At 47.7% G+C, this 25,988-nt stretch overlaps 1 protein-coding gene across 3 annotated transcripts in view; it reads right to left on the minus strand.

Annotated features, from left to right (window-relative positions):
• Window positions 1-1,873: 1,873 nt before the first annotated feature.
• The window catches only part of HK2 (hexokinase 2), a 57,942-nt gene continuing 33,827 nt past the window's right edge, over window positions 1,874-25,988 (minus strand). For all 3 annotated transcript variants that reach the window (XM_014847279.3, XM_044772717.2, XM_044772716.2), the window contains exons 4-18: window positions 22,412-22,531; window positions 21,676-21,771; window positions 20,750-20,849; window positions 20,262-20,445; window positions 17,487-17,642; window positions 16,035-16,268; window positions 15,079-15,383; window positions 13,564-13,712; window positions 13,186-13,305; window positions 9,664-9,759; window positions 9,078-9,177; window positions 8,796-8,979; window positions 7,718-7,873; window positions 6,213-6,446; window positions 1,874-4,381 (exon numbers count right to left, since the gene is read on the minus strand). In XM_014847279.3, coding sequence (XP_014702765.1) covers window positions 4,237-4,381; window positions 6,213-6,446; window positions 7,718-7,873; window positions 8,796-8,979; window positions 9,078-9,177; window positions 9,664-9,759; window positions 13,186-13,305; window positions 13,564-13,712; window positions 15,079-15,383; window positions 16,035-16,268; window positions 17,487-17,642; window positions 20,262-20,445; window positions 20,750-20,849; window positions 21,676-21,771; window positions 22,412-22,531 — 2,379 coding nt within the window. In that variant the 3' untranslated portion in view covers window positions 1,874-4,236. The remainder of the gene's footprint in view (window positions 4,382-6,212; window positions 6,447-7,717; window positions 7,874-8,795; window positions 8,980-9,077; window positions 9,178-9,663; window positions 9,760-13,185; window positions 13,306-13,563; window positions 13,713-15,078; window positions 15,384-16,034; window positions 16,269-17,486; window positions 17,643-20,261; window positions 20,446-20,749; window positions 20,850-21,675; window positions 21,772-22,411; window positions 22,532-25,988) is intronic.

Genomic DNA, 25,988 nt, shown 5'->3' on the forward strand with positions numbered 1-25,988 from the left:
GCCCAGGGGCTCTGAGGGCCTCCAAGTGCAAGACCCGTTTTAAATGATACACTGAGAAAATTCCCTTTGTCGGGAGTGTCTTGCCCAGTAGTATAATCTGTGGGGCTTTAAGGGTGCATGTCCACCCAGGAGCCCAGTAGGAAAAGGGAGAGCAGCCCTTCCCCAAGTTCTGCGGGGTGGGCAGCAGCGAGCTGGGGAGGGGCTGCTCCAGAGCCCGGCGGGGCCCCGCCTCCCAGGGGGCAAATCTGAACGGGGCTGCTGAGGAGCGGGGCTGCAGCCCTTACCACAGAGGTGGGGGCCTCATCCATGTCCACAGTCCAACGGGGCAGGAGGGACATTCAGGGAAACACATTATACCTCTTATGTCATATATAGTTTACTAACAAAAAACAGGATCATAACCTACTGCTCTGTAACATACTTTCAGCATGAAGCAGGATGCCATCAACACTTTCTATGATATTAAATATCCTTCTGTAACACTGTAATGGTTTTACAGGGTACATGCCAGTTCCTCGTAGGGCTGCAGGCCCCGCCCTTCCCTGCGCTGGCTCTGTCTCACAGGTACCATTTTCCAGGCCTCCTGTGCCAGTTCACTTCCTGCAACATGCAGTCAATGGGAGACCTGCAGAAAACTAGAGGGTGGGAGGGAGAAGCCCTGTGGTTCTAGCCCCTGCACCTCCTCTCCAGCTTTTGGACTCTAGTCCAGCCAGTGGGATAGAAGTGGCCTTTTTTTTTTTTCTGGATGTTGCTAATCTCTGGGGCCCTTCTGTTTGGCTATGTATAACCAAGTCCCTGTGTAAAATCTCCTTTAAATAACTAGAGCGAATTGTCTTACTGGCTAGACCCTGACACTGGGGGACAGACCCGCTGTATGGAGGTCCCCTTTTTTATTAGAAGCCATACAGTAACCAATACCCTTAAAGCTAAATCTGAGACCCCAACTATGTGTATTTCTTCTGCACAAATTTCTAGAAAATTACACAAAACATGCTCTTGATGCATATGACCGATTTCCCTCTGAAATGGTTGTACCGACTCTCACTCCCACCAGTAGCATATGAGAATGGGCCCATAATTTCACCAATCTTAAGTCGGAAAAACAGGGTCAAATTTTAATTTCTTCACCATGAGGAAGGCCAAATTTTGTTTTGGCGATCTCTAGTGTCCTTTTAGCCTTGGTCAGCTTCCTCCCTGGTAATGTCAAGTAGGGCAATATCAACGTCAGTGGGTGTCACTAGGGACTTTTGAGGAATTTATTTCCCAGATTTGTGTTTTGCTTATTAAGGAGAGGACAGAGGCAGGTGGGTTTTAGATGTTCATATAAGTCATGCGTCCCATGACAGCAGGGATACGTTCTAAGAAATGCGTCGTTAGGCGACTTTGTTGTTGTGCGATCAGTGTACTCACACAAACCTAGAAGGTATAGCCTGCTACACACTTAGACTATACAGTACTAATCTTACGGGACCACCGTTGGCCATGTGGTCCATCATTGACTGAAATGTCGTTATGCGGCGCATGACTGTATATCCTGAGTGTGCATCGCATATGACTATAGAGACCAGCCAGAGCCCTTGAGGGTTCAGCTACATCTCAGCCAAACAGCAGACTGCAGCACCAGCTCTGGTTCTTCAGTGGTGCTTGAAATCTAGATCAAAGATGGCCTAGGAAATGTCATCTTCCAGTTGCAGTGGGACTGAGTTTCTGGGAAGAGAAATATCTGGGGTCAAGGCCAAGTCTTGGCCACTCGCCTCTCAAGCACATACAGTCAAAATCACAACACCCGTAAATTACTCATACTGGCCAGGAAGTACTAATTTGCCCCAAAGATGACTGCCCTCTTGAAAATGCTCAGGAATCACACTTTGAATATTTTGAAAAATGTTAAAATTTATTAATAATAGTTAACATCACATAGTTAATTCAACTAGTTCTTTATTGTACAGACATCTTCACTAGACTGAATGTGAGGATTTGAGATGACCCACTATTCAAAACGTCCCAAAGACAGAGATGAGATTCACTGTATTTACATCAGGCAAAGCAGCGTCAGCAAGGAACTGTCACCTAATTGTGAGAACACAAACATCCAAAATGCAGTTGCCGGCGTTCCTTTCTGGAAGCCAAGAACACATAGCCACACACACAGCTCTACCTTTAAAAAGTGTGCAATTGCATAAATGGTGCCTAATTTCCAAGTTTAAAAGTAAAAGTTCATCTCTATTCCTCAGCCATCCTTTAGTGAGACACCAATCTAGACACTGTTCTCAGTATAAGTTGGGTAAGTGTACAAAAATTGTTTGCTACTGGAGCCAGCCCAATGGCATAGTGGTTAAGTTTGGTGTGCTCCGCTTCGGCGACCTGGGTTCGGTTCCCGGGCACGGACCTACACCACTGTTGGTGGCCATGCTGCGGCGGCAGTCCACATACAAAAGAGGAAGACTGGCAACAGATGTTAGCTCAGGGCGAATCTTCCTCAGCAAAAAAAAAGAAAGAAAGAAAATTGGGTGCTATTGAGTCGTGTCTTTCCATCTTGCTCTTTTGATTTTTGTATCCTACTCTGTAATGTTACAAGACCATTCCCTCTTTATCGTGTAGTATTCAGGTATAATGTGTGTGAGTGTACACATTTTAGGGCAGATGTGGGTCTTCAGATTCAGAATTAACTACACTTTTGAAAAGGAGGGGTTCTATGCCACTCCCACCCCCACCCCACCCCCAGCAGTTTAAAATATAAATACTGAGTATAAAAAACAGCTCAGCCTAGAGAAGGCCTTGGACAACACTTCTTGTAAAACGTTTACAAAACACACCAATTTTGCTAGGAGGGCACGAATCCACCGAAAGTGTTGTCCCTGAGGTTTTATTTGTATGATTGTTTCATTGTTTTGTTTTGGTTTGCTATCAACAGTTAGACACAATTTTTAAAAAATGTTTTTAGTGGCTTCCTTTATCTTGTCTTTAAAAGACTCCTGGCTGCCTAAGAATAAAGATTCCTAAACAGTGAGTCTGTTTGAAACAATCTCAGTTTCCTTTGGTTAACATCCCGTGTAATATTGCCCCAGGAAAGTCTCTGGACAGAGCAGCCAGTTGCTGTGTTTCTTCAACCCAAAGGCCCGACCTCCTTCACTTCCTCCCTCGCAGCTGCCTTCCGAGTGTCCAAGTCTGCAGGGAAATGAGGAGCCAGGAAGGAGCTGCTCGGCCGCTCACTCACCCTGAAGAGTCTTCTCTTCTCTTCCCGCAGGCGAATGAGGTATTTTTAGTAAGCAGTCAGTATCTTCACCTTCCATCCTTTAACTACACTGAACTACCAGTGAGGCCAAGTCTGAAGAGCCCCCATGTATCTATATACATAACAAATTAACATATAAATACATTACATACAATTGATTGCTACATACAGTATCAAGATGAAGGAGCAGATGTACTTCACGAATGAAACAAATTTGAAACATAAATTAAAATGAAAATACAGTGTTTCCACTTCTCAGGAAAAATTTTAAAAACAGACCAAAAAGTTCCCCTCCCCCCAAAGGTCTATTGCTCATGGATGACTCAGGAACCCACAAGGAGATGCGACAACAAGCCCACTCGGCAGGAAGTATCAGCTCTTGGCTTTGGTTTTGCTTGCTCAGACTCAGGATGCTTCCATTCCAGGAAGAGCATCTGCTGGAACCCACCAGGCATATGCTTGCAGATGAGGTTGAAGAGGGGCCGCCAAAGGTGAATCCTATTGCCACCCCTCCTTCCCCCACCTTCTGCTGTGGGAGAATCAGGCTCAAGTTAGTGGAGACCTCATAGATCTCTGAGAGGAAAAACAGTCTCAATCTCCGTGCCAGGGACATTCTCCACCTAGAAATGTCGTGTTCAGGGTCCCATCTGAAGCAACTGTATGTTTCCATTATTGTCCCCATCCTGTAGGATCACACAGGAATGTGGAATTTGGCCAACGGGATTACTAAAGGTTAAAATTTGTTTTAAGTTTTAAGAGAACCAATGGGAACAGTTGCGATAGGTGTGAGCAAATCCTTACTTCAAACTGTATTGATCTCAGGAGGGCCAAGGCTTGGGCACCAAACTCTACAGTGAGTATACACAGAGATAAAACCCAATCTGATAGGGTCCTCTCTGCCAAGTAAAAGCCGAGGGGTCTGTCTCTGCCACGGGGGATGGCATCTATAATTTAAAGCAGGAAGGAGGGGGAACCGGAAGTCCCGTCCGATTTCAGGGACTCTATCGCTGTCCAGCCTCACGGATGCGGCAGGCCACGGCAGTGATGAGAGCCGCCCCCTTCCCACTGCCGTCCTCTGACTCGAGGAAGGACACGTCACATTTCGGAGCCAGGTCCTTCACTGTCTCACGCATGACTTTGGCAAAGCTGGAAAAGTTGGGAGGAAGACACAGAAAAAAACACCTTAGTCATGACTGATTTGTGTCCTCAGACATAAGACCCTAAGAAGTGATGCTGAGAACCCAGGAATAATTAACATGAGGAAAAGGATAACAGCCACTACGTATGAAACACTTACTATGTATTTTGTATCAGAAAACCAAGGCTTGGAGAGGCTAGCAACATGCCCAGATTCTATGTCGCAGGGGGCAAATGGGGAGCTAAGATTCAACTGTGGGACAACTGTCAGAGATTCTGGGAAATTGTGCTCTTAAAACCAATCAGTGAAAGAGAACTTCAACAGTCATGGACGCCACCGTGTGCCTTGCAGAAGTGCATAACCTGTTCATATCTCCAAAGGGAAGGACCAAGCCTCACACATGTGATGTTCTATTTTCCAGGGGTATTGACTCAATCAGACTCACATCTAACCCAAATGGCATTAAAGGCAAAAGGAGCAGGCTTCAGGGTTGCTATTGGGACACTTCGGTGATCACAGATCTTTTCAATATGAGACTAGAGAAAGGGATAGTCATCATGTGCCCCAACACAGCAGGGTCAGGATGCCCCTCCCCATCTGCAAGACCAAGCCCCAGTGCTGTGGCTCGGGCTTCTGTCTCCCTCCCAATCCTCATCTGGGACTGAGGCTCCTATTTTCACAGGGACACTAATCATCAAGAAAAGGGACCTGGAACTTCTCAAGGTTTACTCTTTTCACTAACTGTAGACTCTAGGCATGTCTCTTAGCTCCTTGAGACAATCATGGTGAGAGCAGGCAACAATTCAATCAAGGAGTGTCCCCATCCTCACTCCAGGTGCCCAGGCCAGGGGCACAGCTCTATTCTTTTAACTTTGAGCTGAAAAGCTTTCAGGGGAAAGGGATTGAGGCACTTCCTGACTTCAAAATGACTTATTCAAAACATATGCAAATGAGTGAAGAAGGGAGACGAGAAATGGTGATGAGAGGAGAGAAAGGAGAAGAGAGATGGAGAAAGACAAGGAAAAGAGTAAAAGAAAAGAGAATTCAGTACTTTCATACTAGGGGGTGGGGGGAAACTTTTTCTATGAAGGGCCAGACAGTAGACACTTCCAGTTTTGTGGGTCATGTAGTCTGTTGCGCCTACTCTGCCACTGTAGCTCAAAGCAACCATAGACAGTACATCAACGAGTGGGCATGGCTGCATTCCAATAAAACTTTATTTACAAAAGCAGTCGTGGCTGTAATCTAACGGCCCTCACTCTAGACTGTAGAAAAGATCTTGCTCCAGAGTTCCGGCATACATTTACTAGAATGTTCAGAGGAGCACTGTTTGTAATAGTCAAAATTTAGAAATGACCCAAATATCCATTAGCAATAGAATAAACTATAGTATACTCATTCAAAGGTACACTATACAGCCTTGAAAATTAACGAACTACAAGTGCATACTTCAGTGTGGATGCATCTCAAACCATAAGTGTTGTGTGAGAAAAGTCAGTCACAAAAGAAGAGATGCCATATGATTCCCCTTATGGTAAACAACGCAGATGTGGTCCTAGATCCGTGGGGAGAAGGGAGCAAGGGACAGTTACCAGAGCACCCACCCCTGGCAGGGAGACTGAAGGGTACAGTTGGGGAGGGGCTCACAGGGGACTTCCGAGCTGGTGGGGAACATAGGCCTACCTCTGGTTATTCATCTTTAATCTATAGGGTACACATCATATACACTCTGAATGCCTGGTTATTTGCTCTAAAGTGCAGAGAGAGAAGGGAAAACAGGAAGGAACGAAGAGACAGAGGGACAAAGATGGACAGGTAGGGTGGAGGTCAGGCACTCACTGAGGATGTAGCTTGTAGAGGGTCCCATCCACGCCCACTGTCACTTTGAGAGTGTCCAGCCCGCGGTTTTCTCGTATTTTATCCACCACCGCTGCCATGCCTGCACCACAGAGCTGGGCTGCCCTCTGTGCCACCACGGTGCACACCTCCTTGACGATGATGCTGTCGTCGCAGGTGCTCTCGAGCCCCAAGTGCTGTAGAATGGCACGGACCTGCTGCAGCGCCAGGCAGTCACTGAGGTGGGAGGGAGACAGCAAGTGGTCAGTCACGCACCAGGAGGGGCTGGCGGCCCACCGCTCCAGGGGCCTGCTCCTTTCTCAGGAGAGGTTCCATGGAGGCCTGGCTATCTGGGAGCTGGGCATAAAGGCCACTGCCCTGCAAGGCGGCTCTCGTTCTTGAACTCAGTTCAGGAACCAGGGCTCATCCCACTGGACCACACAGACTCTTCCCGAGTGTGAGAGGAATACAAAGAAACAGCAACCTGTTCCACTTTGCCCAGGCAAGGTTGGGCATTGCTACCAGAAAACCGATACTCAGAACAAAAGGAAATTCACTGGCTCTGTCTTCCACTCAGCTGGAAACAATAAAGCTAAGACAGTGCTCGTATGTGGCAGCTGCAAGGCTCATCCATGTCTATTCTCTCATTGCTGCTCACAGGTTGGCAGGACAAGCATCACCAACCAACGTCAGATCCTATTCTATTTCTACCCCCCCCCCCGCCCCGGGCCGCTCTGAAATCTACTTGTGCACTATTTATGAAACAAACACTAATAAAACTGCAGGGAGAAAATGGACCCTATCATATAAAGAGAATTATTTGAGAACCCTGGAGTTATCTTCCTGCACATAGACACGGTAGGACATATTCTTTCTAGTCACCAGTGCAGACAGCCTAGGGCCCCACTCATGGCAGTCGTCCAGTTCCTGTTTTTCTATACGCCTGAGAGCAACGACACAGCATGAATCTTTAAGGGGCTCTGAAATTCAGCATTCTCATTTGGAGCAGACTTCTCCACCATTAGACTGCAGGAGGATGCTTTGCTTTAATGAGCCGCCCACTGCATGGCCTGTTTCTTCAATGCCTGACATGCCACCTTCACTCAATCTCGGTTGCCTTACCACTGCAGCCAGCAGTTAAGAAGAACCTTCCAGGGAAGCATAAGTGCTTTCATAGGTTATCTTCCTCTGTGCAATCCAATTTGCATCTTATGAGCAGGTATCTTTCCAACTTTGATATTTGGTCTAACCCAACAATACTACTTCGCCTGGGCTCATGCCAGCTCTGTAGCATGATTTTTCATGAGAATGTTATATATTTTCCCTTAAAATGCCAACTCTCCATAAAGTACTTTAAATAAACACTATAGATGTGAATGTGTTAGCTGCTAAACTAACCTCTGTGTAAGGCGCACCCTGGTCTTACTTGAGCTATGGAAATCCTTCAGCTTGTCTGACCACGAGAAGGAGGATACCGGCCCACCCTACCCTGGGCCTTGAATTCTCACCTCTCAATCTGAGACAGGAACTTGGTTTCGAAGATTCCCCTTGTCTTGAGCCGCTCTGAGATGCGGCCACGGAAGAGCAGCCCACGCTTGGTGAAATCGATGAGGATGTTACGGACAATCTCGCCCAAGTACATGCCACTCATCATTTTCTCAAACCTGCAATAGGGGTAATGTTCATGGAGATTACGTAGGAAGGTGGTAGGATGTTTTGAGACAGGGCATATCAGCTCAGTCACTCCAAATGCTTTAGAAAGTAGAGGGTGTGCAGATTCCTGTTGGTGGGAAAGGAAATGCTAGTTGACTCACTTGGGCAGGATTCCTGGTGTCTGCACATGATGACCCACAGCCTTTGGTGAAACTGACCACAGCGCCCAAGGCCCACAGGGTTCCCTGGGATTGGGCCCACCTTCTGGGCTCATTTCCTTCCCAAGGCTTACTCCTGACTCCTCAAGAAGGAATACACACCCCACCACACTTCCAGGAGAAGGGTAGAACGCAGAGTTTTAATCCTTAACTTCAGCAGGCACTTGGCACACTTTCTTTTCGACCTAATCATTATCACTCAAGTAACTAGGGCCAGCTGGAGCTCTCCTGTCCTGGCCACTAAAACTGAAGGTGACCACTCAGTGGTTTGAGGGTCTTTTGGCAGCAGGTGGTTCAACTGGATATGTGTCGTTCCGCAGTCCGAGACCTAGGTTTTAACTCTCTCCCAGTCCCAAGGGGTGGCTGCTTCTTCCACATACTGACTCTGTGCTCCTCAGTGTCTCCTTTTTGTCTTTTCATCCCTCTACAACCTGTGTAACCAATACCCCTTATGAAATTCTCCCTGCAACATAATTGTTATGATTTGTTTTCCCAACTGGACTTTGAAAGTGTCCAGTCCAGCAGGGGGAAAAGGGACTTAATCTAGAACTTTCCAGATGTATTTGACAAGAAACCCTTTCCAAGGAAATCCTCATCTATTAACATCTCTAGAGAATGAGCATCCTGGGACTTGCTGTTGTACAGATTCTCTTCACTTGTCACTGTCCAGTTCTGGGATATACATACTAGGGTCCACATGTACTTGGGTGCCTACCTCTGTTTGCCAGGGTTGAGGGAAAGCTCATCCACAGCCACATCAAATTCCGTGCAGAAGTCGTCTAGGCATCCATTGTCCCCGAAGGCCCCCCACTCCGTGTTGACACACATCCGCCCCTCTTCCCCTTCCACCAGCTCCACGTTCCGCATCTCCTCCATGTAGCAGGCATTGCTGCCCGTGCCTGCCAATCACAGAGACGTCGGGGCCTCACCTAGCACCCTCCTCCCACCCACCTGAGGCCATGGGTCCCCATGCAGGAAGGACAGCCCGGGTCCTTACCAACGATGAGGCCAACTTCACAGTGAGGGTCTTCATAGCCGCAGGTCATCATAGTCCCGACTGTGTCGTTCACCACAGCGACCACATCCAGGTCAAACTCCTGAGAGGGCAAGAGCAGATCCCCAGTCCACAAATGAACCACAACATTCTCCCTTTGGACACTTGCAAAGGAGATTTATATGTAAAGAAAACTTATATGGCACGGCTCATTCTCTCTTTTCATTCAGGTCTCTGCTCAAATGTCACCTCCTCAGAGACATTCCCTGGTTATTTATATTTTTATATTTTATATATATTTATTTATTTATTTATATTCAAAAAAGAGAGTTCTTCCCCAGCGCACTCACCCAACTTCATTTTCCTTCACAGCACCTGACATTAGCTCATGGGTTTGTTTATAGAACAAGAGTCTGTCGTGGCCACTCTGGAATCCCAGTGCCAAGAGCAGGGCTTGACACGCAGTGGGCACTCAAGAATTGCTGGAGGACTTAGTTAATTCTCCCCCCAACCAAAACGCCCTTCACTCAACATCTCCCCCACTTTCTGAACACAGATCGTTTCACGCCTCAGGCCATATCTCTCCCACCTCACGCCGGTGGATGGCTTCCTTCAGCAGGGTGACCACGTCCTCGCCCTCGCAGCCAGACGCCTTGAAGCCTTTAGTCCACTTGAGGAGGATGCTCTACAAATCACACACGAGCATGGATGAGGGTCTCAGAGACGGAATCACTCCCAGGGGCCGGCTGTGTGGCCAGTTCTCCACCTCCCGGGTTACACAGATTTCCTTTAATAACCAATCATCTCACCCACAAATGATTCTAAACCTGTTCCACTTGCTTGGATTTATTGAGTGCCAAGGTGCAACAGGCACCGGGCTAAGCACATCCCACGTGTTACCTCATTTAACCCTCACAGCAACCTTGCGAAATATTTATCATTATCACGCCTATTTTACAAGTAACTTGCCCAAGGCCCGCAGTTTGGAGGAGACGAGTGGGATACCCTCCAGGGCCACCGACTCCAATGGATGGGCTCATGAGCACGACACACCTGCCCCTGCCAGGAACTAAGTTCTACACACTTGTTTCCTTCACTGGGAAAAGCAGTTTCCCCTGTCCCTGTCCTATATTTACATCAGAGGAGTCGGTGCGTGTTTCTTAAATTTCAAACTCCAGTATGGAGTGAACAAGCGCCCTGCCCATAGTTGGGGTGACATCTAGGCTTCACCACAGCTCCAGGGAGGGGAGACCTCCAGGCTCCTTGGAGTCCCCCGGAGCCCCCTCGCCTCCAGTGTGGCCCTTCGCCGTGTCACAAGGCCCTCGAGGAGCAGATACACGGTGGCTTTGAACGTGGGAGGAACGTTCCAGGTTTTGATCCAGGATTCCCTCTTTGCTGCCACGGCTCTCAAGGAACGAGTGTCAAAGACCCCTGGCCCCCTTCCCGTGAGGCCAAAATCCATAAATGGGCTGTGTGCTCACTATCCACCCACTTGCGTGGTTCCTCTAGGCCTTGTTCGGTAGTTCATGCCCATCAGGTTGGCATTTCATGGCCCAGGAGTTTGGTATCAAAAGTCAACCTGATGTGTCACACTGTGTTCAGATCCTGGGAGATTCAGAAAAACAAAGCACAATCTGGCAGTGTCCTGGTTTACACACCTATATCAACAACTGCGTGCTGACCTCCACCCAACTTTCCTGTCTACCGATTAGCTTCATATCCCTGAGGAAATTTTGTATGGGCACTTTGAAGTTTACAGAATGTGCAAACAACATTATTCCATGTGGTCCTTCACAACAAGACAAGCAGAGGCCCCAACAGCTGGGGACACTCGCCCAAGGCCACCAGCCAGTCAAAGCAGCTTGAGGCCTCAGGCCTCCGCACCTGCTGGTTTTTCCATTAACAGAATGATCTCACCAGAACAGAAGCCAGGTTACAGAGAGTTGGAACAACAGACGGAACTTCATTTGCTCTTAACTTTTACAATTCTAGACTGAACACATACATACTCCTTATGGAAACTTAGAACATAGGGAATAAAATCTAGTGTGATGACCTGGACTCCTACAGTTCAGGCAGAAACAGTTAACATGTCTTGGGGCCAAGGGGTAAACATTTAAAGATACATCCGTGTCAGCATGAAAAGTGAGATAGTATCTGTTTTAAAATATTTCAGTGGGAACAGCCCAGAAGCACATACACTGGAGTGTTCTGTTTGTATTTTCCTATTAATTGCATTTTGGGGATGTTTCTATATTATAGAGATTATACTTTTCTTTAAAAAATTATTTTAGTTGTACCATCCATATTTTCCCATATCATTGAAATTTCTTCCAAAAAACTAGTAGCTGATAGGAGGCAGCAAATGGCTCATAGTTTATTATTTCTGTTGAACAATTAGGTTTGTTTCTAATTTCTTTGTTACAATAAATAATATTTCATTAAAAATTGCATAAATATTTATCCATGTTTGATAATTCCCTTTGCCAAACTGATGCAAACGAGAAGGCTTTGAAAACCCACTGTATTGGGGCCAGCCCGGTGGCGCAGCAGTTAAGTGGGCACGTTCCGCTTTGGCGGCCCAGGGTTCCTGGTTCGGATCCCGAGTGCGGACATGGCACTGTTTGGCAAGCCATGCTGTGATTGGCATCCCACATATAAAGTACAGGAAGATGGGCAAGGATGTTAGCTCAGGGCCAGTCTTTCTCAGCAAAAAGGGGAGGATTGGCAGCCGATGTTTGCTCAGGGTTAATCTTCCTCAAAAAAAAGAAAAGAAAAGAAAACCCAATGTACTGACACTGAAAAAAATAATGTGCTGAGACGAAGAAACTGGAAAAGCTAAGAGCAACCCTGGACTAGTAACACTGGACAGAGGTCAACAAGGGCTGGGAAATACTGGATGAGGCAAGGTTTCTGCAGGACGTCCCCAAACCTTAACTGTACTAGTGCACAGGGTGAATATAACTCTCAGGGGGGAGGAGCAGGAGGCATTTACAAAACTCAGCTGAGCGACATGAGGGCTGCCATTCCAGGGACCCCGTGGTCCTCCTCCACCCCCTCCTCCACACGGCCAGGCCTGTCTGCCTTTCTTCCCCAACAACTCATTCTTCTGACTTGGATGATCCAAGTCTCCCTCGTGCCCTCCAGGGATGTGCTCAGAACAACATCACCCTGCACATCCTCAGGGCTCTAGCATCCCATTGGTGCCACATTCCAAACAGCAGCTTTGGCTTTTCTGAGCTTGCTTCATCAACCCAGTTTGTTTGAAAGCATCTAAAGCAGGAACCAAGCCTCTGTACCCTGGCAACTCCGTCCACAGCATCCTGTCCACTTGTACCATGCATATAAGCTTCTAGCTGACTGATTGGAACAGAGGAGCAGAGTCTTAAGTTAACAGTATTCTGACATCTAATACACCAATTGTTGACCCAGAACAAGCCCAGGCATCGCCTACTCAGCTCTCCTACACTTCCCAACTCACCAAGTCCAGAATATCTGGGAGCACCACAGCTTCACCCACCAGCTTCATCATCCAAGGCAAGTTGAAAAGGAATGAAAAGCAAAGGTGTGACTAGAGAAGCACCAAGGCATCTAAACACAGGAGGTAAATGAAAACATCCTGAGCCCAAAACAAGGGCCTCAGGAGCAGAGGAGCAAATTGAGAGCATGGGCTCAGGTGTCAGGAAACTGGAACTCTAATCGTGGCTTGGCCACTCCCAAGCTATGTGATCTGGTGCAAGATACTTGCTATCTCTATAGACTTGTTTCCTCTTCTGCAAAATGGGTACAAACATCTACCTTATATGGTTGCTGTGAGGGTTAAGTGAAATAATGCACATAGGAAGCCTAGAATAGTAGCCGGCATCAAGTTCTTTAAAAATGTTAGTTGTTGATATTTTGATTAGCAGCAGCAGCATCCTAAAGATTGTTACCTTCTTAACCTCCACCAGCTCTGACTTACTCACTCCCATCAACAGGCCCCCGCCCCACAATTGGACACTGGAAGGCTTTCTTTTCCTTCTCTCAGCTCGACTTCCTCCCCTGCTCCAAGCTCTGGCTGGTTGGGAGTCAATAAAGCCCGCAGAAGAGCCCTCCAGGAAGGCACTGTTACCTCATCCAGTCTGTTCTGCTGGCAGGGGAAGGAGAAGGTGAAACCCAGAGGCAGGGACACGCCCTTCATGCCCATGTACTCAAGGAAGTCGGCGATGCACTGGACGATGTGGTCAAAGAGCTGCAGGGAGGAGGTGGGCTCTGAGTGAGGAGGGCAGTGGCCAGGGCAGGCTGCCCCCTGCAGGGCCTGAGTGCAAGCTTGAGAGCTCCACCCAGGAGAAAAGCAAGCTCAGGCACAAACCTAAGTGAAGACCAGGCCAGGGACCTGGCCCACCTAGCCGTCCCCGGGACCATGGGTGAATAGAGAAAGCACTGTCCCCCCAGGCAAGAAGTGGGTGTCTACTGGGGGTCCCCTCCTGGAGGTGCCACCCTGCCTCACCTCGTCCCCTGTGCCATGCATGATATCCTGTGGGATGGAGTAGATCTTGTTGTGCATCTCCACTCCACGTCGCTTTCCGTTCCGCACACGCACCAGCAGGACCCGGAAATTGGTACCCCCAAGGTCCAAGGCCAGGAAGTCACCTTTCTCTGGAAAAAAAACCCGAGAAGATGATGAGTTGGGGCATCACCATTTCACCACAGCAGACGGTGACAGCCTAAAGAAACTTCCTCTAAGGGGGAGCTCTCCCATGAGCCCCTCAACAACCTCAAGGGTGATGGATTGTGAGCTCCACCTAACAGTAAAGAAAATAAGATCTTAGGACAAGAGACCTGCTAGCTCCTTATTGTTCTCAAATGAGTTCGAGTGGTGAAGCCCCAGAAGTCACAATGAGCTCTGCAGAACACTGGAAATGGTGATACAGTACACTCAAAAGTATCCAAACACACCACTCGTACTAAATCAAAGGCCACCTTACATTAGGTTCTAGAATACAGAAGGAACAGCAGAGTCCTACTTTTTAAAGGACATTAAAGGGAAATCTTTTTAAATGAGAAAACTGTCCTTTGCTGGGCAATCACAATGTGCTATGTGCCTCATGCAGTCCTCACGCAATCTTAGGCCACCCTGAGAGGGAGGCGTTGCGTTCCCCTAGGATGGAGGAACAAAACCTGGCTGAGCTAGGCTGAGTCCCTTGCTCAGGACCACGCAGCCAGATGAGGGTAGAGCAGGGACCATGTCCCCATCTCTACTTCTGGAACCTGTACCAACGGTGCTACATTGGCCTCCTCGATCATTTTCTCTGAATTGGGAAAGACCACCATTTCTTAGGTTGCAAGACCTAGACCAAGGGTTAGGAATCTTTTTCTGCAAAGGGCTGGGCAGTAAATATTTCAGCCCTTATGAGCCATAGTCTCTGCGGCAACCACACAACTTTGCCATGGTAGTGCAAAGCAGCCATAAACAATACATGACAAACGGGGCATAGCTGTGTACTAATAAAACTTTATTCACAAAGATAGGCAGTGGGCCAGATTTAGCCCATGGGCCTTAGCTCGCCAACCCCTGACCTAGGGCTTATAAGAGATGGCTCTGGAACCAAAATTCCTGGGTTTGAATCCCAGCCCTGCCATTTTCGAGCTGTGTGAACTTGGGCAAGTTTCTTAATTTCTCTGTGCCTCAGTTTTATGCCAAACACAATAGTTTGCTAATAAACACAATTAACTACTAATCTCTGTTAACAGTTAAAGATTAAATGGATTAATATGTATAAAATACTTAGAGAAGTATTAGACACATAGTAAGTATTCAAAAAATATTTACTATTATTACCGTTCAATTTTTAGCAGAGAAATGCCTTGGTCAAGCTTACTGAACACTAGGATTTCCTACTACTGTAGCTGAAAAATAAGTTCTGGTCCAAACATCTAATGCTAAAGCTAAGAGTCCTCCCAGAGCATCAGCACCAGGACAAAGGCCCACGGTGGTGAGCTGGGTGGCAGCCCTGCCACGTACCTGTGCCATCAGGGGTGGCACACACGTAGGTGGGTAGCATCTTGACAGGGGCACTGGCATGAGTCTCCTTGCTCAGACCTCGCTCCATTTCTACCTTCATCCTCCTCTTGACCTCCAGCAGCTGCTCACGGCTCAGCTTCAGAGGCTCCAGGGTCTTCAGGCGGGCTCGGTGCTGGTAGGCCAGCCGGTAGGCCACTGCCGTCACCATGGCTGCCCCCTTGCCACTGCCATCCTCGGAGCAGAGGAAGCGGATGTCACAGTTGGGCACCAGGCGCCGCACAGTCTTCTGCAGACGCTTAGCAAAACTGCAGTCACCGAGATGGGGTAAGAGATGGGTGTCCAGAGTTAGGTCAATGGTGCAAAGGGTTGGGGCAGCACCTCCCCACCTCAGCCCAAATGCCAGAGGGCACCTGCGGGAGCAGATGCTGCCCTGACATCCTTTACCCACTCCTTCCCAAGTCATGGGTCACTGTAAAAAAGCTGACATAGGCAAGGGTGATCACACTGGCTGGGTTTAACCTTTGCTAAAAGGAAAGGACCCTTCCAGGAAGCCAAGTCCCCTGCATGAGGTCACACAAGACCTCCTCTTCCCACAGGCCACAGCTCCTCTGCCCAACGCATAAGCCTTTTTGCCAAAGCAGCCCAATGGAATCAGGTGATCCTGACATCACTACTATTCATGTTTCATCACTCATTTCATTAGATGCTGCCTGGAAAAGACCCAAAACAGAAAAAGCAGAAATGCTTTTCTGGATTTTGGCCTCTTTCTGGCCAGTTTCTGCCAACAACCCCAAAGGTGTCTGAACAACTAAAGACAATAGGTGTGTTCAGACAGAAATGCTCAGGTGGCGGCTGCTCTGAGCCATGGTCACCAGGGCCTCCCGACTCCGAGCCTTTCAGGGATCCCCGAGTGCTCTGGGAGCTCTGTCTCTATAGGTCCCCAAACACCAACTCACTGAGGGTGTTTCTTGTAGACGGAGCCATCAACCCCAATGGTGGAGCGCAGCCGCTCCTCGCCCTTGTTCTCCTTGATCCGCTGCAGCACAGCCGCCAGGGTGGCCGCGCACAGGCTGGCTGAGCGCGTGGACACGATCTGGCAGATCCGGTGAGTGGCCACGCAGTCCTCCTGTGTCGGGTCCATGCCCAGCCGCACCAGGACCTCGCGGGCCTTCTGGATGCCATCCTTCTCCCTGGGAAACAGAACGACAGCTCGTGGGCACGTGTCCAACCCACTGTGGCCAGTGGGAGAAGGGTGTGTGGGCTGACAAGGAAAGCCCTCAGCTCCAGCACACGCCATCTCCCAGGGAGGGCAGATACTCACTTCGCTCCGCCTACATATGGTGGGTAGAACAAGAGGGGGGAAAACACAACAGGGCCAACTTGAGGCTCCTCTCCCAGACACACACACACACACACACACCCTCAGTGCTTCAGATATACCTTTTTCCCTGATGAGAAAAACTAATATTTCTTACACACAGAGTATATAAGGACAAGGCCCTGTTCTCAGAGCTTTATGCACTGAGCTGTGTGGGTGTGAGTCTGTGCTCTACTGCATTTCACAACCGAGTGGGCACTGCCTTCACTTGTGCTAAGGATGGTGACAAAGGGCTGGTGTTATGGGATTAGCACTCTTCTCAGGGGAACTAAGCGCTTCACAAATAGGACTGTCACCCCCTCAGAGTTAACAAGTAGGCACAGTTCATTCAAGAGTTCCCACTTCAAGTCGTTTGAACAGTTTCGCTGCTCCCTTTAGCACCAAAATCATCTCCTCTCCACCGTGTGGCCCCTGAAAGAGCAGGGCCTCCTCAAGCGACAAGTGGAAGTCTCAAGATAGGAAATTAGGCCCAACTCTTTGGATACTGTTAACCGAAAGACAAAAATTAAGACCAGCCTCACTCCCACCTCCGCTGCTCTGTGAAAATGCAGGCCTCAGTTCTCCTTGTTGGAATTAAATGGGTAAATCTCGGGGTCGCCCAAAGATGTATTTTTCTGCTAAGAAGCAGGGGTCAGGATAGAGCCCCTTTTGAGAATCACCAATAAAGAATGAAATGTCAGAGCTAAAGGAGAAGGGAAAGGAAGTAGACGCAAGTGAGTCATGAAGGGGCCCACTGGGAGCCTCCAGCAGTAGTAAGCCAGGCTCTCGCCACTCTCCGCCATGCCAGGCAGGAATGCCAATCCTTTCTGGCACTGTGAGTCACTTTAGCAGACAGCATGCTCAAAACAGACGAGAGTGGAGACAACCTGGTGAGTGAAGTCAAGCCAAAGGCCCGCCATGACCCAGAGTGGGTGAGAACCTCCTGCTGTCCACATATGAAGGGTCAAGGGCCAGGACCTCTTTCTCATTCCCCAGCTGCCTGTCCACTCTTCCGGGGACCCAGTGAACAGAGAAGGACCCGGAAGCTTACCCTTCAATTTCTGAAACGTCTTTGGTCTCAAAGCGGCCCGTGGTGAGGAGTTCTGGACTGAGCTTCCCCCTGAAAAGCAGCTCCTCCTTGGCCATCTTCACCAGGATGAGCCTCACCAGTTCCCCCATGTACATCCCACTGATCATCTTCTCAAATCTGCAGGGAGATACAGACCAAAAGATGAAGTCCCTGCCATCCATGAACTCGTAACTTCCCTGCGGAGGCAACATGCACACACGTGAGGCTGAGGCACAGTTAAGCATGAACTTGTGTGGCAATGACTAGGAATGAGATGAGTGGAGAAGTGACCGCTCAGGAGGGGCTGGAGGAGCTGAGGAGCTTGGGCTGTCTCTGCAGGAGAGTGGGCCTTGAACCACGGAGAAGGATGGGCCTTTAACAGCCGAACTAAACATCTAGGGAATGTGGAACATTCTGGAACAACCTGAATTTGAGGTAAAGTAAGTTACATGTAGGGTAGTGATTTTTAAAAATTTTTCCCTAGCAAGGAAATGCTTTTTGAAAATGAAACCTTATCTAGAATCTCAATGTTTGTTTATAAGAGAAAAAGATCAATCTGATTAAATTTGGGGCACAGGCCCAACAACTCCTCACCTCACACTGTCCCTCCCCTTGCAAGGCCATTTGTGGATTCCTATGAAAACAACCCAGGGCCCCGGGGCAATGGGCAAGATTAGATGGGCAAGTTGGGACAGACGAGAAGGAGCTCTAAATGTCAGGTGGTCTCAGGAATCTGGGAGTGAGACACGTTGGAAGTTTCCGGGCAGGCAAGTGACAAGATAAAGGCATGTTTGAGAAAGGCAGAGACAGGCCCCCAAGCAGAGAGGGCAGTCAGGCAATTTATTTTTTCAACACTAGGTGACACTGTTTTCTTTGGAATACAGTCTTTCTGGCTCAGACTAGGTGAAACCAACCCCATATAATTCTTTTTGGCAAAGAAGGCCCTTTCTTGATGTATCAGAAAGGATCTGGGTCCAAGAGAGAGGAGGCACCCAGGGCCTGTGGTCACTAACTAGGTGGGGCTTCAGCAAGGTCTAGAACAGGGGTGTGGAAGAGATTCTGGCATCACCTGGTGCAATCTACAAGAGAGGAAGCCAGGCCCTCAGGAAGTGACATACTCAAGACCCAAAGCCAGGTATAGGCAGAATTGGAGCTAAGTGGAGAGCTGGCAAAATAATTGGTTGAGCGGTGGATGCATTTAAAATGTTTAAGCACCAGCAGAAGCACACCATCTGCGAGGCAGCCCGGCCTCGACAGTAAGGAACTCCTGTGTCTGCATCTGCACCTTCTCCAAAATAGCTGGTTCTATGGGAGACAGGGGAGGGGGCCAGCGGGGCTCCGCAGTATGGGTGGTTTATAAAAGCTTTTATTCAAGTTATTAAAAACATTTTTTCCAGCCAACATTTGGAAAATATCTATTTAGGAGCATACAAAGAGTGAGAAAAAAGTTCCAACGAGTCTAACAATGACTTCAGGGCTCCCACAGCTGACACTTTGGTCTATGTCCTCCTAGCCTTTGATTTGTCTAAGGCTAAGCTGGTGTTCTGGTGCCAAGGCTGGGTTGACAATTCTGTTTTCTGACACTTCAAAGAGCATATGGCTCCTTGGAATGGCTTCGGTGTGCCTCGTTCATGGAGGCAGGCATTGAATTAGTGACTTTTCAGTCCATAAATTTCCCACCAGCCATGGCAGACACGGCTGGCGTCTTCCTATGAAAGTTATAAGTAAATGGACTCACGTTTCAACATGTGAGAGAAACTTGTGACTTAACCATGCTTTGAGGGAGCAAGGACTCTCCCTGTAAAAAAAGAGTCTCCTCCTCATGGAGCTGGTTTATAGGGTTGAATTTTCCTCTCCAAGCAGAGATCTGTGCTAGAAGCTTTCCTGGAACAGCCACAGCAACAAGAAGACCAGAGAGGGCCTGAATGGCTCAAAACATTTTGCAGTTGCCTTCAGAGCTTGCAGCAACCCCTGTTTCAAGATCTTAATAGGGACATTAAGCAAATGTTTGTGAGAGTGAAATAATGTTTTGTAAGCGTCAAAAGTAACTAAAAACCAAGTCTGGCCAGGCGGAAGAGTCAGGGTCCAAAATGTCAGAGCCCCTCCTGTCTACTCCAGGACCTTGGCTGGGCCACAGGTCCTGGGAAGGTGGCCAAGGAGGCTCCTTAGCCAACTTTTCCACAGGCCTTGGGTCTGCCTACAGCTGGGACAGGAGGCCCTGGGACTCTGTGGGGTCCAGCGTGGCTCACAGGTAGCTCTGCTAGAGGTCTGAATCAGAGCCTCAGCCAGGAACTAGGAGCCAACTGTCAGCCTCATCGTCTGGGCAGTGATGGGGAGGGGAGGCACAAAAGGAGCTTTCAGAGGCCCTAATCTTGGCCATCTCAACACTTTTCTCATGTGGCTCACAAACTGTTTCTACAGACAACTTACAAATTGAAGGTGGAAAGCAAGAGCAGGGCTACACACTGAGACTCAGAATATGACCTTCCAACGTGACTGTTCTGAAGGACAGAGCCAAACAATTATCTAAAATCTGGTTTGTCCACTTGCTCTATCTTTTTTAGAGCCCTCTCAGCAACTTACAGTCACAATGTGTGTAATAAGCACAAAATTCCCATAACCAGTGGGTGCCTTGGCAACCTTTCAGGGACATGAGACTGCAAAGCAAAAATGAGAACCACTCCCTGGCCCTGGCCAGCTCCCACTTCAGTTCCTGAGCCCACCCCTCAAGCCCACCGCCCACAGGGGCTTGCTCACAGTTGCTGCCCAGGGTTCAGGGAGCCCATGTCGATCTCCTGGTCAAACTCAGTGCGGATGTCGTCGAGTGTGCCATCGTCCCCAAAGGCCCCCCACTCCATGTTGATACACATCCGCCCCTCGTCGCCCTCCACCGTGTCGATGTAGCGCATCTCTTCCATGTAGCAGGCATTGCTGCCCATGCCTGGGCAAAACAGGAAACTGCTCAGTGCCCACCTGCACTGTCCTCCCCCAGCCCACATCTCCCTCTTATTCCACTGTTCTGAGACAGTGGTGTCCCAGGGTGGCTGGGATTCCTTCGTGCAGACTCCTAGGGCATCTCAACATGGTCCAATCCACCACCCCCCGCAACTCCACAAGTCCTGGCTCAGCCCTCCAAAGTGAACACATAATTATCTTCCAATATGAAGTACAAAGGAACTTCCAGGCCATGGACCCCTCCTCCCTTTGCAGCCCACACCCCCATCCATTGGCCAGTGTTCACGTACCCACAATGAGACCAATCTCGCAATTCTGGTCATCATAGCCACAGGTCATCATGGTCGCAACTGTGTCATTCACCATGGCCACAATATCAATATCAAAGTCCTGTGGGGACAAAAGGGGGGCTCTGACCGTCATCATCACAGAAAGGTTACAGATGGGAAGATGGAGAGAAAGAGCAGTGAGACACACAGCTCAAGGGCAATAGGGCTGCCCCCTTAAGTAACCCCACTCAAAGCCAAAGATTAGAGCTGGAAATCAGGTCCAGATCCAATCTAATAATGCATGTCCCTCCCCACCCTGCTTGTCCTCAACATGGAAGACTTTCCTGACACCAGCCCCTGTAATCTAGTTCACAGCCATCACTACACTAAGAAGAGCCCGTATTGTCATCACTGTCTTCTCTTTCTCTTTTTTCTTTTCTTTCTCTCTTTCTCCTTCCCAGAAGGTCTTGTCCTCTCTCTGCCTCATTCCACCCTAATGCCAACATCATTCCAACTTTCTTACTTGAAAATGATATTCAAGTCTTCTTCAGGTTAAGAACTAAAGGGTTTTTCTTGCACCAAGGCTAAGATTATTTATCCATCATGCTAATCTGAAGACCCCAAAGGCATCTGACCATAGATAAGATTAGCGGTGTGGTAAACATTTTGCAATATATGTAAGTAAAGTCATTATGTAGCACACCTTAAACTTATACAGAGCTGTATGTCAATTATATCTCCATAAAAGTGGAAAAAGATAAAAAATAAAATAAAGATTACTGGGTAAACATAGCAGGGAAAAAGAAAAGAAAATCTCTCTTTAAGAACCACAAAAGATTCCTGTGTTGATTTGAGGTCAGGGAAAGACTTCAGAGTGTACCCAAAAGAATGTAAAGATCCCCCAGACCCCAAGCTCCCATCTTCCCACCCCTGCTGTCCCCACTCACCCCTCTCCTCTGGATGGCCTTCCGGATCAGAGTTACCACATCTCTCCCTTCTACACCCCTGGACTTGAACCCCTTGGTCCAAGAGACCAGGAAACTCTGGAAAAGGACGACGGAACGAACATTAATTCCTCACCAAACTCAGACCACACCCCTCATCTAATCATCATTAGGAGACTCCTGCCATGGGGATAAACTCAAGTCATGATTGAATTTGTGTATTGTTTCCTGGAGAGCCTAGGAAGGAAAAACTTGGGCCCTGTCAAAGACCAAGAAAGGAGATTCACTGAATGATTCTTTCATGATTTACTGCCCCCAAGAAGTGGAAGGAGAAGGCTCTAGAACTGCCAAAATAAGATACTTGTATGCTCACATCACTAACTCCCCAGACATCTTTCCTCCAAGGATCATTATCGTAACACTTTAGATCAAAGGAGTTCCTGACTAATTTCTCATTCCTGTTTCCCTAAGAGGGATAAAGATAACATGCAATGTATGTGGGGTTGCACGTCGTTCTCTGAGGGGAGAGTGATAAAGACCCCCTTCTCTGATACTTCCTCACCATCCCCTCACGCTGACATATACTCACCCAGAGGACAGAACTCTCTTTACTCAAACATCGTCCATGCAGTCCATCAGAGCGGCCTCCAACACCACAGAAGCCGGTGGCTCAGAGTTCTTCCCAGTCCTCCCAGGCCAAAGAATGAAGGAATCAAAGTGTCGGAAGAACTCATCTTACCTCGTCCAGTTTCGTTTGGATGCAGGGGAACGAGAAGGTAAAACCCAAGGGGAGCTTCTTGTCTTTGATTTGTAGCTTATCCATGAAGTTGGCCAGGCATCCGGCAATGTGGTCAAACAGCTAAGGGTACACGATAAAGGAAGATGAGCAGGGAGTCAGAAAAGCATACAGATTAAGAGCATGGACTTTGGGCTCAGAAAGGAACTAACCCAATGTGTACAAGATATGTATCCCCCTCTGAAGCATTACTTTGCTCATCTACAAAATGGGGGTGATAACTGTCCTGCCTTCAGAGAGTTACCAAATGGATTAAATGAGTCAATACAGACAAGGGCTTAACATTAGTTAGTGCTTGCTAAATATGGTCTTCCACTGAAACCATTTATCCAAACTACTGTCAAAATAACCCCATGAGGCAGGGGTAATCATAGCCAAAGCCAATCAGAAAGTCATCACATGCCCTGGCAACAGAACATCCTTTGGTGGCCCTGTCAGAAGCCCCCTTGACATGAAGGCATGGCTGATTATCTTACCAGAAAGGGCAGCCCATCTTATTTTACCAGAAAGGGCAGCCCATCTCACTGCCAAGAAGTATTTTAGCATGCCTGTCTCCTGTGACTGGGGGAGTGGGTGGGACATTCTCTTTTGGCATTCTATGAACGAACTCAACAAAACAAGTAACTTTTATATTTTTCCTTCATTCTAGAAAACTAATTTCTTTGGGGCAATTCAAAGAAGTTATCTTCATCTTCTAACTTCAAAATGGAATACCCAGTAAATCCATGAAGCGTGCTGAAGAATAAATAGGGTTTTGTGGATGGGTAGCCTCACACCTGTGACCACGCTAACTCCAAAGAAAAATCCTAAGCCTAAGAAAAAGCTGTATTCACAATCATCCAGGCTTTCAATCAGTCCCAAAGCCCACAGCCCCATGGCTTCCTTCTTGCCCACTCAACATCCTCAAAGAGAAGTTGGTGACCCCTCCAGATGCTTAGAGGCTGAGGCCAGGAGCATTCTGGTGCAAAAAGTAAGCAGCGGCCAAAGTGAGCAGATTCCAAGGGCCAGGTTGACCAGATGGCAAAATCTAAAAGCCAAGGGAGATGGAGGAAATATTCCTTTTCCTCTCCAGGCAGAAGCAAGGAATATTCCACTAAACTTTTGGGTTCCCAGCAGCATCACCGTCATCATGTTATAAATGCAAATTCTAGAGCCCTAAAAATATGCTGACTCTGAAACTGTTGGGGGGGAGACCTCCAAGTGATCCAGAAGCAGTCCTTTGAGAACCACTGCACTAAACCATGAAAAGTCTTTGCATTTACAAAGGAAGTGAGAGGTTGGGTGTGGCAGGGTAGGCTGAAAGGCCCACTGCTCCCCAGATGTCTGGAGTATGCTCATTGGGAGGGATCCAGGAAGACATGGCCACCCCCATCTAGAAGGGGGCCAGCTCTAACTGAACTTCCTGCATCAATCCTGTCCCTCTGTCTGATCACATGCAAAAATTAACCTCAGCTGCTGCTGAAACTCTCAATCTCCAAACCAAAACATTCTCAAGAGCAAAGGCTGGGCAAGGACAGGATTCTCTCACTAAAAGGTCAACAACACAAAAGTGCCAACTCCCTTGAGCAGAGGTCAAGTATTTTAATATGTAAATAGGGTTTCGAGATAGATACTCAACAAGTTCCGTTCTGTTGGGAATTCGATCAGAGCCAAATTCACGGATGGTTAAACAAATTTCCAGCACCTTCTTCCTGGTACTCTAGCCAAAATGATCGTTAGTACCTATAGTTTTTATCCAAAAAAAAGGAAATTGCAGAAGCTGTGCAAAGAGATAAGGCCAATCATCGGAGATGGGGGGAGGGGAAGCTTTAGATGGGGGAAAAGCAAAATGGTGTCCCCTCACCCAGCCCTGATCACGACTCCCTTTCCAACTGTGCTGCCAACAGGAGACAGAAAAAACAGAGAGGCAGTGAAGAGGCATTAAATAACGCACTGCCCAATACACTAGCCACTAGCTATCTGTGGCTACTTCATTTAACTAGAATTTCAAAAAATTAAGTCACTTCCTCAATCACATTAGCCATATTTCAAGTGCTCTATGCCACAGGTAGGTAGTGGCTACCATATTGCACACAGCAGATACAGAACAGTTCCACCATTGCGGGAAAGTTCTATTGGACAGAGCTGGATTAGAAAAACCTACACTTTTTTCAAAGTGGGGAAGAGGAAACCATCTGCTTCCTTAATTGGACGACTATCTCCTTTTCTGTTAGCTGATGATCTAGGGATAAGATACTGGGAGGAAAAGTCAACACCTTCCTGCCATAAAAAGGCTCAAAGGGCACCATTTTATGAAGTTAGACAAGTTTCCTTTTCCCTATCGGTCTGAGAATCTGCTCATTCCCGTTCCCACAAGATGCACTTTACAAATCTTAAGTGGCTGCTACTACAATTTGTAATTCACTGCTCTCAAGTGGAAGTTCGTGTACTGAAAGACAGATTTCATCCAGGGACCCACACTGCCAGGTTCACAGCTTTAAAAACCTTTGCAAGTGTTAGGTTTGGTGATTTGGTCTTGGTTTTAACTAAATTTTATTTTAAAAATTTATTGGTTTTCTTCCAAGTAAAAGATTGATACCTGAGATCAAATACAGGGGAAAAAACACCAGTAATCCCGCCACTAAAAAAGCCACTCTGAATTTCCTTCTTTTACCAAGTGTTTGCTGCCACTTTTAGGCATATAGTATTCTTTCTCTTCCTTAGGGTGAAATACCTATATTTTTTCTACTTTGCTATATGTTTCATTTTTATATAGCCCTTTTTCCATTTATTCGAAACTGTTTTAATATCACAATTGTTTTATAGTTTCTTCCAGGTGGATCTCACAGAATTTTTTTTAATTTGGACCAAAACATTTTGTGTATGTACACCGAAGCTATGTGACAACCTCAGCAGAGCTAAAATGCCATAATCCCAGGGACTTGGCCTCCCTTGTCCATCCCCAGCATTAAAACAAGGAAAGCAGGTTGACCCGGGGCTACCCCCAAAGACATCGAAAGGGTCTAAAAATATCTCCCCCACATGTTCTACCCACGGTCCAAAATTCCTTTCCCGAGAGGAGGCTGGCGTGGTGCGAAGGACAGTGCAGTGGGAGTAAGAAGGCTCCACCTGCCCCAAGCCCCGAGGCCCAAGAGGTACCTATGCTGGAAGAGCATCTTACCTGGATTCCATTTTCTCCATTCTCTTTTTTTTTAAGTTATTTTAGTGGGGTCATATAGGTTTATAACATTGTGTAATTTCAGGCGTCCATCATTATATATCAGTTTCTGTATAGACTGCAGCGTGCTCACCACTAATAGTCTAGTTTTTATCCATCATCATACATATGTGCCCCTTTACCCCTTTCACACACCCCTCTCACCCCCTTTCCCTCTGGTAACCACTGTTCTCCTTATCTATGTGTTTGTTTATCTCCCATTCACTCTTTTATTGCAAACACACTGGGCATAAAATACAGCAGCAATAGCCAGCGCTCAAGCCCAGAGTGATCCCTATACCTGTGTCAGTGTCCTGGAATGTC

Source organism: Equus asinus, chromosome 6, assembly GCF_041296235.1.
Source record: "Equus asinus isolate D_3611 breed Donkey chromosome 6, EquAss-T2T_v2, whole genome shotgun sequence".
NCBI lineage: Eukaryota > Metazoa > Chordata > Mammalia > Perissodactyla > Equidae > Equus > Equus asinus.